This window comes from Peromyscus maniculatus, chromosome 14 (genome assembly GCF_049852395.1).
Source record: "Peromyscus maniculatus bairdii isolate BWxNUB_F1_BW_parent chromosome 14, HU_Pman_BW_mat_3.1, whole genome shotgun sequence".
Taxonomy (NCBI): Eukaryota; Metazoa; Chordata; class Mammalia; order Rodentia; family Cricetidae; genus Peromyscus; species Peromyscus maniculatus.
The window spans coordinates 60,025,413-60,045,518 of NC_134865.1; the positions used below are offsets into that span (position 1 = coordinate 60,025,413).

Consider the following 20,106-nt stretch of genomic DNA (forward strand, 5'->3'; position numbering starts at 1 on the left):
GGGAGAAAGAGAAGAGGTCATGAACTACCTTTGTTTTACTGGTGTAACGGGACAGTCAACTGTCTGTTTTGGTACCTGTTGGTCTTTATCCTGGTCTCTAGGTCATCACCATACATATCCTTGTCCAGATTTTTACTCGGCCTGTAGATACTTTGAGCCATATCTTTACCGCCTCTCCAGGCCTGATCATACACATTATAAATTTCATCTTCTCCATCTGCAAATCCACTGTCCATACCCTGTGGAAAAATAAATGACACTAAATAAAAATGTGTATTTATCCAAAGCTGAATCTGAATACTTGTGAGGAATTAACACTTTCAAGTTTACAGATAATTTTCAAAAAATCCCAATTGCAACATTTAAAAGATATATAAACTTGTTCAAATACATTTGAGTCCTTACCTAGAAACTTAATATTAAATTAAGGTATTCACTAAAAAGTTTGATTAAGCTGGCTATGGTCTACATATAAAGTTCCAGGATAGCCAGAACTAAGTAAAAGACCCTGTCTCAAACAACAAAAGCTTTGACTAGCCATAAGATAAAGGACATAAAATTGGGTGTGTAGAGAAGGGGGGGTAGATTTGTGAGGAGTTGAAGAGAGGGAGTGAATATGGTCAAAACTAACTGTATGAAATTCTCAAAAACGAATTTTTAAAAATTGACTAGCAATGCCATTAAAGTTGAAGGATTCTACTATAGGTATTTGACAGTAATGCTGAGAAATGTCACCTTAGCTGCCCCAGAACATCATTATCAAAGCACAAGACAATCAGGCTCTCAATGAAAATCTTACAAATTTTCACCCAATTTCGAAAAGCTTTAAGCTTAAGGTTATAAGAGATACAACCTTTCACCACTTAAAGCATAGCGGTTAAGAAAAAAGCAGTCAGGGTCGACTCTTGAGTCACATCAATGACCCAACCCCGTCCCAATTATCTATGAAACATAACAGGGGACTGGGGAGATGGCTCAGTGTTGAAGCGCTTTCTCCGTGAGCATGAGGTCTGATCCTTAGGACCCATGTAAATGACAGGTGGGCATGGAAGCTGGCCTGCAACTTCATCCTCTGAAGATGCAGACAGGGGATCCCAGCCTCAGAGAATAAGGTGGGAGGAAAAGTGATCAAGGCCAATTCCCAACATCAATGCCTGGCCTTCCATACATGTACACATGTGTGCCTACACATGCAAACATGCAAATAAATGAAAATGGAAAAATAAAAATGAAAACAATATAGCTTCAAACCCACCCTCCACCCCCACAAAGTGTTTTAAAGGACTGAGATAGAGTTAGAACAATGCCAGAATATAAAAAGTATCAAAAAAAGTGACTGTTACTCAGAAGAACTTACTCAAATGCTATCTCCCTATCTTCTAAAACCATCAAGTCAAAGCTTTATATCCAGGAAACACTAACACTACACTGTACATGTATGCACACTCAACAGAAGGTTCTTTGAGGGCAGGGGCAAAGATATCTTTCATCTCACTGACTTATGGGAAGTTATTAGTCAACAATAGGTGATTAAACTGTTCTAGGCTGGTTAATTACAACCAATACTAGAAATGTGATTTCCTGACAGTCTACTACTTTAATAATACAGCTCCATAGTATATATATGTTTTTGAAACAGGATCCCATGCACCTCAGGCTGACCTTGAACTCCTGATCTTCCTGCTTCTACCTTCTAAATGCTAGCATTACAGACATACCCACCAGACCTGGTTTATGTCATACTGGGGATCCAACTCAGTGCTTCAAGCATGCTAACAAGCACTCTACCAAATGAGCTACATTCCCAGCTCTAAAGCGCCATTTAAAAATATTTCAAATTGCCGGGCGGTGGTGGCGCACGCCTTTAATCCCAGCACTCGGGAGGCAGAGCCAGGCGGATCTCTGTGAGTTCGAGGCCAGCCTGGGCTCCAGGAAAGGCGCAAAGCTACGCAGAGAAACCGTGTCTCGAAAAACCAAAAAAAAAAAAAAAAAAAAAAAAAAGAAACCAAAAAAAAAAAAAAAAAAATTTCAAATCAATGGTACTACAAAACTAAACAAACAAACAAACAAAAAATACCCAAGAGGTGGTTTTATAGGAAACCAGCTGTTTTAGAAACAAAAGATAAGCCAGGAGGTGGTGGCGTATGCCTCTAGTCCCAGCACTTGGGAGGCTAGCCTACTCTACAGAGTGAGTTCCAGGACAGCCTGGTCTACACAGAGAAACCCTGTTTCAAAAAACAAAAAACCAAATCAAAAAAATTAAGAAAAAGTAACAGAGAAAGAAGAGATGCAGACGTAGCAGTATCTAGTCTCATCCCCCAATTCCTCTCACTGTCCACCAGCACTTCAGATCACAGCCAATTCTAAGAAGTCACAATCAGAAGTGCTCCAGGTCCAGGCTAGCCTTGAACTCTTATCTTCCTGTCCAGCCCCCGAAATGGAATAAAAACACGGGCCACCATGTCCAACTTGCACTTTTGTCTTTAAGTAAAAACATACAATTTCCAAATTTTTCCTGTCACCACTCTGGCATACCCTTGGCTAATCCAAATCTGAAGTATGTACTTTCCTGAGAGGAAAGACATCCTTACCAGTGTCCAAGACAAAGCTGTTTTTAAGTTCCTCATACCTTGGATTGGTTGAAGAGCCTTTGGTCATACTGAACTTCATTCGAAGTGCGAGGGTTGGGCACACCGAGAGCAATGACTTCACTGATATCTCGATTTTCATTTCTCTGCAGTTTTGACCTATGTCAAATACACAGTCACTAACTGAACACATTTTACAGACAAGACTGACATATGCAATATAAATACAACCACTTTCAGAAGCAAAGGAAATGAATGTGGTATGTTTCTGTCTCACGAGCATACATTCTCAGATAATGCACAAGCACATCAGCAGCTCTTACAGAACTTCAGAGAAGGTGGGCAGGAGTCCACACAAGAGACTGGTTCTTGGATGCAAATGAATGCACCACATACCATCAGTCCTTTTCAGCAGGCCACACTCAGCCCTGACCTAACTATATGTAGTAATTTTTATCCTACCAGGGTGCTGAGGAAAACATGACAATAACCAGATTTCTCTGAATGGCTTTTGACATTACACTAATTCCTCTGCTGTTTTAGTATAAACGCAATCAGCATCTCAATGAAACCATGGTAACTGTCACCACTTGACAATGCTCATGTCTTAAAATATTTCTGTAGACAATTTTATTTTCATCCAATTACAAGTTCACAGCTTTTCTGTGTCATCAATTCTCACAGCCACTTTACTGGTTTGAAAAGCCCTATTTCTGTACAGAGCCACTGTCCTTCACAATGTAGCAAGTCACCAACTCACTGACCATGTGCATACTTCTCTCAGTCCTCTCTCTTCTACATGGGTTCAATTTCTGCTTCCCCAACTAAACTTATCCAGAGAGAAGAAATATGCCAATTAAACAAGGCAGAGATGATTTAAGACATAAGATATAAATTCCTCGGATAACCAGAACATGGAAAATTGCTCATACAGAAAGAAAGTATTTCATATTTGCATTTCACCTGAACCCCGAATTCCACCTCTGCAGCACAGCGTTTTCTGGACTTTGAAATAACAGAAGTCCTCAGCCATTAGTGAATCTCAAATTTCTCTGATTTCTACTTACGTCCCAATACATTTTGCAAAAATTTCCCACTTATATAAAGCTCTGTTCTGAATTTTAAAACAAACTACTCATGAAAGTCCAGAATCTTCTTTTAAAACTTCCTACTGTACTAGGCACAGTAGTTGGCACAGAAAGGCTGCCACTAAGGCTATGATAGCTGGCTTTCTGTCTACACACAGGCACATAACCAGCTTACCCCACCACCTGAAAAGGAAAGCACACATTCTCCTTCTGATTCCCTTTTTCCTACCCCGACTATTCTCCATACTAAACACTAGTCCTACAAGGTGATGGCTGGGCAGGCTGCCTTCCAGGGAGAGTCAATTCTGGTAAGACAAAGTTAACTGCTAATGTATTACCAAGCTCAAGAACTCAAAATGCCCCCTTTCCTAACTTGCAACGATGCCAGCTAGCGACCCACCTCTTATCAGGCGCCGCCCTGGAGAGGTTCCGGTCATGCTGTCTCTCTTTCCGCCTGTCATGACGGATTTCATCCCTTTCTCGCGCTTCTCCATCCTCTGTGGACACAGTTGAAAATTACATCGTCACCGCATTAGCTATTCAGATTTTTGCACAAGAGCTTCTTTAACCTTAGAAAATGCCATATTTTTTTGGTATTTCAGACAGGGTATCACTATATGACTGAGGCCAGCCTGAAACTCTGGACCTTCCTGGCCCCATTTCCCCTGCTGCTGGGGTTACAGGTGTGCACTACCACTTCTTTGTGGTCACACTCAGTCTTTTAAGGTTACTTGCAGGTTACTAATTTAAATCCAATTAGTTTGTGGACTGTGGACTCTTACGTCAGCTGCCTTAAATTTACTTGAAATGCACCTAAACAGAAAGCTGGACTGAGGTGGTGGGGTGAGCACACAGGTGAAGAAAATTCAGTAATGCTAATTGATTTTTTTTTTTTTTTTTTTTTTTTGGATGCAGGGTTTCTCTGTGTAGTTCTGGAACTCACTCTGTAGACCAGGCTGGCCTCGAACTCAGAGATCTGCCTGCCTCTACTTCCTGAGTGCTGGGATTGGCTTTTTTTTTTTTTTTTTTTTTTTTTTGACATACATAGGCTCTTACTAAGTGGCTCTGGCTGTCCACAAACTTTCCATCCTCCTGTCTCAGCCTCCTCAGTGCTGTACTACCATGTGATTAGAAAAAAATAAACAAGAAAAAAACCCAACTTTTTTTTTTCCCCTTCAGATAAAACAACAACAAAAATAACTCTGTCTCTCTTCCTCTCCTGATTTTCTGAGACAGGATCTATGTAGCTCAGGCTGGCCCGGAACACCACGAAGACCAATCATGTCATGAACCTGCTGCAATCCTCCCATCTCAAACCTCCAGGTGCCAGTATTACAGGCACGCTGGCCCCACCACACATGGTGAAGATGACCTTTCCTTGTCTTTCTGTTTACTGAAGTGGATTCTTGTATCTTACCCTGTCCTACCATCTGGCTGAAGATCTCTGTCTAAAAAAAGAATGCCACACACTGGGTGCTTGGAATGAACTGAGCCACATCCTTACAGTTTTTCTGATTACAATTACGAATTCACCGTAATTCTGTAGGACTATTGTGGCAGATGCCTTTAATCTCAGCATTTGGGAGGCAGAGGCAGACAGACCTCTGAGTATGATGAGGCCAGCCTGGTCTACAGTGCCAGTTCCAGGACAACCAGGGCTACACAGAGAAACCCTGTGAATTAAAAATTCATCTTCCCCTCATAATAGACTTGATACACTAATGTCAATCACTAAACAAAGCCAGTCAGAAAACATTGGCAATTTTAATGACTACAAGATACATTAGTCTACAAATCAGTAAAACTCCAGATTATTTTACAATGTTGGCAAATTGACTTAGTTGGGAATTTATATTTTCTTTCTAAATTTTAAGAAAACCACAATGAGACTAAAAATTGACAAAGCCTATCAATAGCAATAATGTAAACTGAAAGGTGTAACTGTGAGGCTGGTTGTGGTGGTGCATGCCTTTAACCTCAGCACTCAGTGGACAGAGGTAGGCAGATCTTTTGAGTTTGAGGCCTGCCTGGTCTATATATGAAGTTCCTAGTCTATATATGAAGTTCCAGGATAGCCAGGCTATTCTATTATTTTTTTTTAAAGTATAATTGTCCCTCAATATCCTACTGAGACCTCATGTACACTTTGATGGGTGAATGTTCAAGTCCCTTACATAAAAATGTTATACACACATCGGACAGGCCATATTTCCTAGGAATAATGGCAGGAACAAGCCTGCACAGTTTGGATACAGATGCCAACTGCCCAACCTAGATATTTTCAATCCATAACTAGTTTAGTCTATGTCTGAGGACCCTAGGGATACAGAGGACCAACTGAATATTGATGAAAAACTAAGAATTTCTAGTGTACTTCCCTATGGAAGACTCATTTCAAATATGTACTTCATTTTTTTCTACTTCAGCTTAGTAAGGAAGGAGGTCACCCCCCACTTCTACATTTTTCTGAAATATCTAAATATTTCTTATACATACACACTACTTTTGTTTGCTGTAAAACATGCCCCACCCCCAACACACAATGCACGGAGGTATTCTAAAATGAGATATACATTGTTCACTATACAAATTCCCAAATGAGGCAGTCATACCTTTTTCCACATGGGTTTTGATCCCAGCTCTCCTCTCTCGGGCTTTCTGGGCCATCTCTCTGAGCTTCTCTTCGTGTTTCTCCTTTTCTTTTTGAGCCATCTTTCTCTCCACTTGGGCTCGCATTTCCACAGCTTCCCGAGCCTGTTCAGTGAGGTGAGATGTTAAGTGTGCCACACCGCACGGTAAGTATTGACAATTATATTCAAACTATCTTCCTGAGGTCTGCTGGGTCAAAGAATTAGATTTCTGTCGCTGCCGGAGAGACTCAGACTTGGGAAGGCTGGCCTTTTGTCTCTGGGGAATGTGGTGATAGCTGCAACTACAGAGACCCCAACTGATTTTATAAGTCAAGCACATCACTAATGCTTTCTCAGAAACAATCTAAAAATGAGATACTGGCTGAGCATAACATCGAGTACCAGTAATCCTAGCACACAGAAGATCATCTAAGTCCACGATTTCAAAACCAGCCTGGCATCTGCTGGGCACGGTGGCACATGTCATCAACGCCAGCACTCAGGAGGCAAAGGCAGGTGGGTTTCGTGAGTTTGAAGTCAGCCTGGTCTATAGAGTGGGTTCTAAGACAGCCAGGGCTATGTAGAGAGACCCAGTCTCAAAAATAAAACAGACTAAACCACAGCAAGATCCAGTCTCAAAGTAAATAGGTAAATAAATGTAGCTGGACATGGTACTACATACCTGCAATCTAGAACTCAGGAGGCTGAGGCAGAAGGATTGCAATGAGTTCCACCTGGCCTGAGCTTGAAACTCAGATCCTGCTTCAAAAAAACCAAAACCTACCAAAAATTAAGTATGACTTCATCTTAAGATGAAACCTTCGTCTACATTTGAAAGACTTTAGTCAGATCCTGCCTTAAAAAACTAAAACCCTAGGCTGGAGAGATAGCTCAGAGGTTAAGAGCACTGGCTTCTCTTCCTAGAGGTTCTGAGTTCAATTCCCAGCAACCACATGGTGGCTCACAACCATCTGTAATAAGATCTGGCGCCCTCTTCTGGTGTCCAAGCATACATGCAGACAGAACACTGTATATATAATAAATAAATATTAAAAACAAAAACCCACCAAAAATGTTAAATATGATTTCAGCTTAAGACAAAACCTTAGTCTACATGTGAAAGACTTAAGGAAAAAAACAAACAAAAAACAAGAACCCACTTATTTGTATGTGCATGTGCATATTAATACAGCACTTATTTGTAATATCAATAGCCAATACCATTAATGCCACTTTATGCAGCATTTAATCAGAATGTTTCCCTATCATTCCCTACAACCATCCTTTTGGGAATCATCTACATCTAAAATAGAAGAAAACTATGCGGTGTAGAACAGGACCTAGCACCTCCACTCTGCGTGCCGAGAGGTAGCAGGGTCACCACTGGTGGGGTACAGCTCCGGACAGAGCTGTAACTTGTCCCTGCTGTCATCAGCACACACGAGTTAGTGTCTCTCTAGTACCCGAGGTGAACAGGTGTGGGTGCACAGAACATTCAGCAAAGTGGAAATGACCAACCTTCCGATCAGCAATGTACAGAGCTTCAGCCAGTTTGGCAAAATTTTCGTTGATGTGTACGGTCTGAAGTCCTCTTCCATCAGCAGCCAGCCTTTTATCCAGAGGAATCGTGTAACCCTGAAGGCAAAGCAGAAAGCAAGTCAGCTCCGCTGAGCTACAGCCATCATGGAACATTAGCCTAGTGCATGTCCAATTTGAGAACACTCCAATTTCTGTTTCTCACTCTTCTTGCACTTTTCTTAGTTGTTTATGGAAAACAACTAACACTAGGTGCTTTGGATGGAGGGTCCACTGTCTAATCATCCTAGTAACTACGTAAGGCTGGGACCACAGCATTTTCCACTTCACAGAGGAAGACGAGTCACAGTGCTGAGGTGACAGCAACAAGTTCAGAGTCGGGAAGTGGGTGATCTAAGACTACAATACAACAGTAGGATGCAAGAGCCCAAGCTTTGAAACAGTGATTGTGTTAGTAACTGTGGATCACAGAAAAAGGAAGTCATTGTCCAATAGCCAAACAGCTGCTCCAGGAGTAAAACCAACAGTCATAAGAACGCAGATCAACTGCTATAACCCAGGGAATATGCTCAACACGTATGAGACTTTCATGCCTAGTTTTGTTTTTCCAGATTTCTAACTCTTCTCCCAAACACTACTGTTGTATCCACTATCTCTAACATAAAACAGTGCTGGTTGGGTATGGGGGTACAGGTCTGTAACCCCACTTGAGAGGCTGAAGCAAGAGGATTATAAGTTCAGGATCAGCCTGGCTCACAAAGCAAGTTCTAGGCTATATAGAGTGAGACTGTGGCCCCAAAACCAAAAATAAAAAGAAGCTCCCATCTAAAAGAATCCATAAACGTAAACAAAGTCCACAGTGTTTCAGAATCATCTCAACACATCATGGAGTTATACAGAATCATCTCAACACATCAGGGAGTTACACAGAATGAATGAATCAACCCAAGGAAGACAGTTGGACAGCCACTCCAGTGGAGGATGACTATTTAACTTTAAGTGACAGCCTTCACCCATCAAAGTGACTCTAAGCCTATAAGGAATACGAATTAGGACATGGATCCCATATTTAAAGATTTTTACTAACTCCCAGAAGCTCTGGCAGTTAGCTCAGATACACAGTTTGTTTGCCCTGGCTGTCCTGGAACTCACTGTTATACCAGGCTGGCCTCGAACCTATAGACTTGCTGCCTGTCTGTCTCAGGGGTGCCACCATGCTCTGCTACACATAGGTTTTATTGTTGGGGCTTTTTAGATAGGATCTTGTGATGTCCCCAGAGGAGTCTTCAACTTGTTATCCTCCTGCTTCAGCTTCATGTGTGCAGGGATCACAAGCACACAACACTACCATGCCTGGCGACACAGCAGAGTAACTGGGGATTCAAACACTGTTCTCCTTTCTCACGTGGACCCTGAGACTGGTTTAATTTTTTCTGGAAATAATTCTAACCTAGAAATTTGACCTTCATGAGGAATTACATCTTCAATCAATAGGGTATTTTGCTCTTATTTTTCCTTTTCTATGAGCTTCTGATATGCCAGAGATTTACATGGCATTCACGCGCCCAGTGTAGCAACGTGTCGCGTGTAACTGAAAGCATCCCGCAAAGCTGTCTCTACCGCTCTGATGGTGCACACGTGTTTCACATGCTGGAATGTGTGCTCTCCCACTGAGCTCCGTTCTCAGCAGCAGTAACTTCTTTTTTCAAGACACGGTTTCTCTGTGTAGCTTTGCGCCTTTCCTGGAACTCACTCTGTAGCCCAGGCTGACCTCGAACTCACAGAGATCCGCCTGGCTCTGCCTCCCCGAGTGCTGGGATTAAAGGTGTGCACCACCACCGCCTGGCCCAGTAGTAACTTCTTATTGTGAACATTTAGCTAAGTGAGGCAGTGAGGCATGTCCCCAGGCTGCAGCCCCTTCCTGAGCAACCCCCAGAAGACAGTACTAACAGACCGTGTGACCGACAAATCACCTTTGCGTTCTTCCAGTTGGAAATACACGGGGGGATCTTCCACTCCTGTTGTTCCTTGACAGTCATCTGAAACAGGTGAGGAGAGAGACACCGTTACTACAGTCTGACTCCAAGCCAGACAGACCCCCCTTCACCGACACATGAACAGCAAAGTCTCTCTAGCAGTGCACACTGCTCCTGTCTAGTGGGCTCTCGCCACAGGAGAGCTCCTGTGAAAGACAGGGGAGAAGACTGCAGATATTACAAATGCCCAACAGTAGTTTTCCATTCTTAAAAGTGTCTGAAAACCCACCCTTGTGGGTGTCAACCAGATCCTGTGCACTCCACTGAAAGCAGAGGTCCAGTTACTGGTGGTAGCAGCGAACATTCACAAACATTCGCATAAACACACTGTGCTCTGTAGTCTTAACTGGGTCTCCGTATTTGCTCTTGTAAAAGAAAAAGGTTTAACTATCATGGTGACTTGGACCTATAGGCAGAGGGACTCTTTATGAATTAAAAATCACAGGGGATGTGACTACAGCAAGGATTACCTTCCGACTAGGAGAATGCATTACAGGTGCAGGAGGAGATGGTGGTCCCCGGGGAATTTTCTTATTAATCCTGAAGAATATATCAAAGGAAAACAAATCATCAGAGCACGAAGTCCTCAGTTACTTTTTGGTTACCAGGTCCCAAGTCTTCCCTTCTCATTTTAATTTTGTTGTGATGAATGCTCATGGACACCTCGCGCTTGGTTTTGTTAGCTACTAACACTCACACTGTTACCACTACACAGTGCAATGTCCTCATGGCTTGACGTAACTGACCCACAATTAATTAAACATGAAGCGTGCAATCCGATCACCTAGATCAGCTAGACAGCAAGCATCCTCGTCATCTCAACCTCTGCACGTGTTGTGCCTACTCTTTTTCTTCTCCATGTGCAACCACTACTCACCTGTCTATAACTAAGAAGAAAATTGCATTTTCCAGAACTTTTAAAATTATGTATTGTGTGTGTGTGTGTGTGTGTGTGTGTGTGTGTGTGTGTGTGTGTGTGGAGTGTATGAACCCTGGGAAGTCTGGAGGTCAGAGAACAACTTTGCAGGAGTGGGTTCTCTCCTGATGCCATGTGAGTCCCAGGAACTGAACTCTGGTCACTGCACTTGGCAGTACGTGTCTTTAACCTCTGAGCCTTCCTGCTGACCCCATTTTCTAGAGTTACACACAGAACCATAACATCGTATTACTTGTTTTTGTCCGGCTTCGTTCATGTAGCACAATTGTTTTCAGACTCATCTATGTTATTTATAGTAGTTTATTCCTTTACTTGGCCCAGTAATATTGCAGGGACTGATGCACTAATGTTTGCTTATCTAGTCACCTGTTCACGAACACATGGGACACTGGTTTGATCCTCATTATTCTGGGTGGTTTTGTGTCAACTTGACACAAGCTATAGAGTCATCAGAGGAAGGAGCCTCAGTTGAAGAAATGTCTCCATGAGATCCAGCTATAAGGCATTTTCTCATTTAGTGATCAATGGGGGAGGGCCCAACCCATGGTGGGTGGTGCCATCCCTGGGCTGTCGGTCCTGGGTTCTATAAGGTGGGCTGAGGAAGCCATGGGAAGCAAGCCAGTAAGCAGCACCCCTCCATGGCCTCTGCATCAGCTCCTGCTTCCGGGATCCTGCTCTGTTGTGAGTTCCTGTCCTGACTTTCTTCAGTGATGAACAGCAATGCTGAAGTGTAAGCTGGATAAACCCTGTCCTCCCCAACTTGCTTTTTGGTCATGGTGTTTCGTCACAGCAACAGAAACTCTATTTAAGACACTCATGAAGGCCGGGCGGTGGTGGTGCACGCCTTTAATCCCAGCACTCGGGAGGCAGAGCCAGGCGGATCTCTGTGAGTTCGAGGCCAGCCTGAGCTACCAAGTGAGCTCCAGGAAAGGCGCAAAGCTACACAGAGAAACCCTGTCTCGAAAAACAAACAAACAAACAAACAAAAAAACAAAACAAAACAAAAAAGACACTCATGAAGACAGATACTTACTTGAATCTTGGCGGCTCCATTGGGTCTTTTTGCATTTCTACCATCCGAATAACTCTCTGTTTAGCTCCAGAGTTGAATGCTACTCCTTGCTGAGATGGTGTATAGCTAAATAAAGTAGATAAAAATTAAAGGTGCAGTTATTTCAAGCTTTTGGTAGGCATTTATCTCCTATTAGAGTTCCATGTGCCTACACTTCAATTCTTTTCAGAAAGTTCTGATATAAAATAACCATACATTTAGGCAGGGCAGCCAGAAGCAGACAGAAAAGGAACAGAAACCGAATCCAACAAAATGTGCACTCAAGTGGTTAGTGACTTCCCTCCTCATCCTTCCACATTCCACCGGGGAAGTCTGCCTGCTCAGCTTTGCAGGTCTAAGACTAGCACCTACTTTTAAGTCTACATGATGGACAAAAATTGCCAGGGCTGGAGAGATGGCTCAGTAGTTAAGAGCACAGACTGCTCTTCCGGAGTTCAATTCCCAGCACCCACATGGCATCTGACCACTGCCTGCAACTTCAGTTCCTGTAACTCCTTCTTCTGGCCTCGCTGGGCAATGGGCACGCAGGCAAAACACCCATACATATAAAATAGCAATAAATAAATATAAACAATTGTGTGTGGTCTGGGCCTTTACCATAGGTAATGGTTATTTTCTTAAAAACTGAAAAATCAAAACCCCACAAGCCCAAAACAACCATTTGAAGATCACAACAGCTAACATCTTGCTTTGAGGCAGGGTCTCAGTATGTAGCCCTGGCTGGCCTAGCACTCAAGAGATTCACAGGTCTTTGCCTAGGCATGTGCCACCCTACCCAGCTTACAGCAGTTAACATCGTAACGTAGGTATTAAAAAACAAAACAAAACAAAAAAAAAACAAAAACAAACAAACAAACAAACAAACAAAAAAAAACCAAACCTCTTGGGGCTGGAGAGATGGCTCAGTGGTTAAGAGACTGGCTGCTCTTCCAGAAGTCCTGAGTTCAATTCCCAGCACCCACATGAGGGCTCACAACTATCAATAATGGGATTGATTCAGTGTCATCTTCTCTCTGATTCCCTCTTCTGTCTTGCAGGCATACATACAAACAGAGCACTCATACACTAAATAAAGCTTAAAAACAAAAAAACCCCTTCTGCAAACAAGAGTCAATAGGCTTCCAAAGTCATTAATTAAGACACTGCATTTATAACTGGCTTTGTAAGCTGGTGAGAGAGTCCAGCACGGTGCGTACCGGATATACTGAGCAGGAGCCAGCTTGTCAGCTGCACGAACTGGCATGGCTGCAGCAACCTTCTGCGATACGGACTTTTCCAAGGCTACTCTTGTCTTCTCCGTTATCTGAAATGAGAAGAAGCATCATGTTGAGCAGCTGGAAATTAATAAGGACACAAGTCATCTAAAATAATGGCATATATCGACTCTGAGTTACCTCTTTAATAGCCTCTTCGTCAGGCCTTTGCAGGTCTGGGTCATCTGCATTCATAACCTCCTTTGGAACCAGGTCAGTGTATTTGCTGTAAATGACCTAAAGTGTACAAACACAAGCAGGCTTAGAACACATAGAATGGAGAGAAGCAACCTCATTAAGTCACTCTAGATGTCAATGTGTCCTTTCAGCATATTTATTTACACACTTAGGATACCCAGTTTTGTCATTCAGATTTTAAAACTAAAGGAGCTTAAAATATGTACACAAATTGCTGCCCTGGCTCCAAGCTGATCACTTTCCCTTGACCCCATGCATTTAAATTATTTGAGATCTTCTAATCAAGTCAGTATCCAAACATATTCTGCCAACAAAATCTTATGCATCAGTGATCTCTATTTTTGAGGCTCACTAGGACTTGAAATTAATGATGATATAAATTGCCTATAGCACCATTATCTTGGATTAAAAACTCATCAGAATTTAAGTCGGGTTACTAAATAATTTCCAAATTCACTGGGCCTAGAAAATTCCATTGACCTCATCCTATTTATATTGTTTCTGTTTTCTGGAATCAATTCTATTCACAAACTAGGAAAGTGAACATGAAGGAAAAAGAAAAATCCCAGAATATTTTCTTCTACAAGAGTAAGAGAAAAACAAAAACATATTTATACGTGTGTCCTAGTTTCATCTCTGTCTCTGTGACAGCCTGACCAAAAGAGACTCGGGGAGAAAAGGATTTATTTGGCTTACAATTCCAAGTTAGAGTCTACTATTGAGAGAAGTCAAGGCAGGAACTCAAGCAGCTGGTCAGGCTATATCCAGTCAAGAGCAGGGAGAAATGAATGAGTTTCTGCTGCCTGTTCCCATTTAGCTTTCGCTTGACTCACATAGTGCAGGAAACCCTCTGCCGAGGGGATGGTGGCGCCCACAACTGGCTGTCTGCTGTTATCAATGATCAAGAGAATCCCCTACAGACATGCCCACAGGCCAACCTGATTTAGACACTATTCATGGGCTCCTTTCCCATGTGATTCCAGGTTATAGGAAATTGACAAAAGAAACAAATCATCTCAATACATAACTTGCTCTATACTAAACATCAGGATGACTTTATGAACTGCATCAGGACCAACACCATCTTTTAGGTTGATCCTAATGTGATGGGCTCTTGAAACAGATCACTTGTTTGCTTGTTATCAATACTTCCCTAGTATTTTCATTAAAATGTACAGGCAGACTTTAAAGGGAAAAAAAATACTAGAAATTTAACAAATATTCTAGACTTTAATACTTTTGTTAGACATTCTTTGACAGACATACATTAAAAAGAACAACTTATGGGGCAGGAGAGAAGGCTTGGTAGTTAAAAAACATTTTCTGCTCTTATAAAAGACCAAGGCTCAGTTCCTAGCACCCATAAGGTAGCTCACACTAGTCTGTAACTTTGGTTCCAGGGGATCTGATACTCTCTTCTGGCCTTCAAGGGCACCAGGCACATGTGTCTCTCATACACACATACAGGCAAACACATTCCACATTCATAAAAAATGAATCTTTAAGTGGTGGCACACGCCTTTAACCCCAGCACCTGGGAGGCAGAAACAGTCCATCTCTGTGAGTCTGAGGCCAGCTTGGTCTACACTGCAAGTTCCAGGCCTGTTAGGGTTACCTGGGGAGAGATCCTGTCTCAAAAACAAAAAGAAACAAGCATAACAATACCCAAACAAACAAACAAACAAACAAAAAAACAAAGAAAAGAAAAAAGAAAAAAAAAAGAAAAAAGGACAATTTATCCAATTTATGAGTAGAAAACAAAATTCCTGTGATCTTCACATTTTTTTCTTCAGAAGACAACTTAACCACTAAAAGCTAAACTTGTAACCTACCATGCATCTCTTAAAACAGCTGAATGGGATGTAAACTGTTCTCAATTTCCTACTCAAGCAACAGTGCAAGAAACACTGGCTACTTCTAACCTGGCTGTGCCTACAGCCTCATCTCTCCTGCTTACAGGCACACATTCCCACAGCAGGCACACAGCTCTTCTGTTCCTTGAAGAACATAATGTAGTTTTCCCAGTTCCAAGAGGGTGTAGAGTTCTTCAAGTTCTAAATCTCTTGTGTTCCAAATTGGTTGAGGTCTGCCTGCCCTTCCAGACCCAATCACTATGCACCTCAGCACTTTGTCTACTCTCTTCAAAGCATTCATCACACTATGTTTTTTTTCTAAGTCACCCTGCTAAAACAATAAAAATAATGATCACAGCTCATATTTACTGAGCTCTTTTTTATTTTAAAGATTTATTTATTATGTATACAGTGTTCTGTTTGTATGTATGTCTGCACACCAGAAGAGGGTACCAGATCTCATTATAGATGGTTGTGAGTCACCATGTGGTTGCTGGGAACTGAACTTGGGACCTCTGGAAGAGCAGTCAGTGCTCTTAACTTCTGAGCCATCTCTCCAGCCCTACTGAGCTTATTATTTGATACCATGTGGTTCTGCTTGCATGCATGTGATTCAGACTGATTTAACCTTCATATCCACCCACAAGGCTTGCAAAATCATACCTAGTTACCAACGAGAACACTCACTAATGGGTTTCTGGTTCCTGCAACAGTCCCTGGTCTACAGAAGGCACTCAGGGACTTCTTTGGTATAACTGAAGGACTAAATGTCCTTTAGAGGTGCCTTATTTCTATGTAGGATAGCGGGAGGGGGAGAGACAGAAAAGAGGGCGTGCTGTCCAGGCTGATCCAAACTACCATGCTCCAGGGCCCTCCTGAATCACCCTCCAGTGAGCAGGGACAAGTGTGCCACTAGTGCCTGGCTCAGAACTTTCTATACAAAGTGCTGCCGACTGAAATGTCCAGCTTACTATGGAAGGATGAGAAGGGTTGGGAGTTTGGCCCAGGTGTAACCACTGACACGAGAGCCATAAACGACAGACTTTTACGAGTGTTGATTTTTATAAGGGACTCAGAAGCACACAACAATGAGAAAAGTAGAAGGGGCAGTACATGAGGATCATATATCCAGTAACCAACCTCAATACCTTATTTCTTTTCAGGCTGGAAAAATCTGTACCACCACAAACTGAAAACTCTCTAATACTGTAAAGAAGAACACTGAGATTGTGATGACTTGCCCAGTTTTCCACGGTAGACATTACAGGGAGATTCTAAGTAAATGGCTCCCTAGTAGTCATCATGTACATTCAATATAGTCTCAATACTAACTTAGCCCAGAAGAGCCATTTGCTGCTTCTTATTTGGGTACTCCAAAGTTAATAATGCTTTAAACAAGCATCAGTAAGATTCTAGCATCTTACAAGACAGAGTGAAGGACATCTCAAGAGCAAGATTCCTTTGTGGTAATTAACTATAAACTCCCCTACTCTACAGCCTGAAAACACAATGTGCTGAAGAAACTCGGCATACCTCAGCAGGCCACATGGCTGGGAGGAGTCATCTGAACACTACAGCACAGCCTTGAAGGTAGGAACATAAACAGCTCTAATCATCAAGACTGAAAGCTAGGCCAGGCATGGAGCATCCTCTTCCAGCCTCTACAGGCACCAGGCACACATGTGGTGCACATATATACAAACAGGCGACATATTCATACATGTAAAAATAAAAACATCTTTCAAATATAAAGAGAAAGCGGCATGTCATCTGACTACTCCTGACAAGAACAGGACTGACTGAAAGGTGAGCCGCTCAACATATCCACCATGTCATCTGCAAACATAAACAAGTTAACAACACGGGCTTTCTCACAGGGTCATCTAAAGCTGCTGGAGTTTGGGAGGAGAGGTTAACAACACCCCTTTAGGTGCTATCTGTGGTGGTAATCTAATTGTACTGAAATGTGATTCTGATTGTATGTTAATAAATAAAGTTGCCCGGGGGTCAGAGCTATTAGAGCCATAGCAAGAGTGTGGCGGTGGTGGCACACGCCTTTAATCCCATAGATCTCTGTGTGTTCAGGGATACAGCCAGCATTGAAGACATATGCCTTTAAGACCTAGGGGGCTGTACATTCAGACAGTGACGAGGCAGTCACGTGTTTGGGTTTACAACCAATGAGAAGGCAGAACAAAATACTATAAAAAGACAGACAGACAGGATATAGCTCTCTTTCAGGAAGCTGGGACACGGCAGGCGCAAGGGTGAGATTTTAGCTCTGAGCTCTGACCTCTCGGCTTTCTCTTTTACATTGTTTCTGTGTTTCTTATTTAATAAGACGGTTGGTTACATCAATAGCTATCATGCACAGCACGTTTTCCACGAGACAGCTGCAGAAGGAAAACTGTACACGCCATAGCTTTTAAGACATCACCCATCTATAAAGTTCTATCAAAATGTATCCCAAGAAACATTTCCCTGCGGTTTTCTCTTACAAATGTCTTATGCACTGTACTTTTACATGTAGAAATCAATGGCCTTAGACTTTTCTCAAATATTTTTGAGAAAAAAAGTCTTTTTCCCCTCTTATACCTATCACTAACATTTATGGCCTTGCTCTTTCCCTAGTAATATTTTAGTGAGCACTCCCTTGTTCCTAAAGAACACCAGTTTCCTCTGGAATAAACCAGAAACCTCTGCACTGTACTACAGTACAAACTCAAAATCAAACAGGCTATTTTCATTATACCAGCCTCTGCATACCAGTCTCCTGAATGATGATCACTTAAAAAAATCCATTCTGAAGCCGGGCGGTGGTGGCGCACGCCTTTAATCCCAGCACTCGGGAGGCAGAGGCAGGCGGATCTCCGTGAGTTCGAGGCCAGCCTGGGCTACCAAGTTAGTTCCAGGAAAGGCGCAAAGCTACAGAGAGAAACCCTGTCTCGAAAAACCAAAAAAAAAAAAAAAAAAAAAAATCCATTCTGTTTAAGTTTTATCCCGCCCCCCCAAGATTTACTTTTAAGTGCATCGGTGTTTTCCCTATATGTATATCTGTGTGAGGGAGTTCATATCTCCTAGAACTGGAGTTATAGACAGTTGTGAGCTGCCATGTGGGTGCTGGGGATTGAACCTGGACCCTCTAGAAGAGCAGCTAGTACTCTTAACCACTGAGTCATCTCCCCAGCCCCCCAAATCCATTTTGTATAAAGTAGTCCTCTTTCTCCTAGAACAAGAAGCCCACGGTTATCCAGGGGGGAACAACTGTTTCTTCTGGCTTCCCTTGAAAGGCTCTGTGCACGAACAGGAGGTTCTGGTTAAGACACAGTGGTAGCCAGGGAACTGCTGGCATTCAACAGGCAGCACCAGCCATGCCGCACACAGTGTAATTCTCAAGACAGCTCTGAACTGTCAAGAAGCACCCCTCGGGAGGCCACAGGATGTGACAGCTACTCAACCAAAGCTGTGTGTTCAGTACATCGCAACACAATCCATCCACTCTCAGCTAAACACAAGACAAAGCAAAACCTGAACGTGTTTTATGGACCTAAGAATGATCCCTCTAAAGGACCAGCTCTGGGTTCAGTTTTAGTGGCTACATTATAAACAAAAGCCCTTTATTATACAAAGGATAATGCTTTGCAAGTGTTCTTTTCTTTGGCCACATACTGAAACCTCAAGTTCCACAGTTCAGTTTTAACAATCTAATACACAATAGAATCTGGACAGATATACATCACTACAGTTACAGCTGCTACCCCTGGCAAACAGAATACCAGAAAAGCAAGGAAGACCATGGATAAATGGGGATCTTTTTGTTGTTGTTTTGTTTTTAGAGACAGTGTCTCTCTATGTAGCCCTGTCTATAGTTGGCCTGGAACTCAAGAGATCTGCATGCTTCTGCTGGGATTGAAGGCATGTATCACATCTGGCTCCCCACAGGTTTCTTTTACCATCAGAATATACTACTTGTAAAATACATTTTTTTTTTTAACATTTTACTTTATGTACACATTTGTGGGTGCACATGTACCATGCCATGTATGTCAAAGTCAGAGTACAACTTGCAGGACTTGATTCTCTCCATGTGACTCCCAATTGTCAGGCTTGGCAGCGGGTGCCCAGACCTGCTGAGCCATCTTGTCAGCCTGAAATTCCAATTTTTTTTCTTTTTTCCTTTTTAACAGAGACACTGACCTGTCCTGCAACTCTCCTGCTGCAGCCTTATAACTGCTGGCACGACATGTGTGTACCACTATGCTCAGCTCTACTTGCATAATAAATACATATGTATGTATGTACGTACCTATGCGTGTATATTATGTATGTATATAAAACAAGGAACAGAACTTCCAGACTTTTGGCAGAGGTGATTAGGAAGACATTTATGTAATTCAAACATATAATCAGGTATAAATTACAAATTATGGGGTAGGGGATTTATTCAGTGGTACGGTGCTTAGCAAGCACAAGCTTTACAAATTATGCATTTAGGTTTGGATGTGATTTAGCATTATTTAACGAACTCTAGACAGATCCATCTTATACACAATAATATAAAAGGGCAAAGAAAACTGAGCAGGGCATAGACTTTAACAATCAACTGCCTAGGAGAGGCAAGGGTAGCCACAGAAATAAACTACCTCAGAACATACAGAATGTGCTGTGAACAGAAAGCATGTTAGTGCCCTTTCCCAGAGAGCCGCCCGGGCCAACTAGCTGAGATGAGTATTGAGTTGAAAAGGGAAGGGAGGTGCAGCAGATGATCGGACATGAGCACCGTCAAGAACTTTAGGACAGTGAAGAGAGGAGAGGAGGTGGTATGAGAGGGAGCTTGGAAGACCGGACAAGATGAGCGAGTACCTTCAAATGCTAAAAGCAAGTACCTACTGGACAGCAGGGGAAGGACAAAATG

The 20,106-nt window shown here is 42.4% G+C and overlaps 1 protein-coding gene across 1 annotated transcript in view; it reads right to left on the reverse strand.

The window, feature by feature from the left end:
- Snw1 (SNW domain containing 1) overlaps nucleotides 1-20,106 on the reverse strand; it is a 34,065-nt gene that overhangs the window by 666 nt on the left and 13,293 nt on the right. The window contains exons 4-13 of the mRNA XM_006990324.4: nucleotides 13,282-13,377; nucleotides 13,084-13,190; nucleotides 11,849-11,953; nucleotides 10,349-10,418; nucleotides 9,816-9,881; nucleotides 7,825-7,941; nucleotides 6,289-6,430; nucleotides 4,077-4,173; nucleotides 2,630-2,747; nucleotides 76-239 (exon numbers count right to left, since the gene is read on the reverse strand). Of these exons, the coding sequence (XP_006990386.1) occupies nucleotides 76-239; nucleotides 2,630-2,747; nucleotides 4,077-4,173; nucleotides 6,289-6,430; nucleotides 7,825-7,941; nucleotides 9,816-9,881; nucleotides 10,349-10,418; nucleotides 11,849-11,953; nucleotides 13,084-13,190; nucleotides 13,282-13,377 (1,082 nt within the window). The remainder of the gene's footprint in view (nucleotides 1-75; nucleotides 240-2,629; nucleotides 2,748-4,076; nucleotides 4,174-6,288; nucleotides 6,431-7,824; nucleotides 7,942-9,815; nucleotides 9,882-10,348; nucleotides 10,419-11,848; nucleotides 11,954-13,083; nucleotides 13,191-13,281; nucleotides 13,378-20,106) is intronic.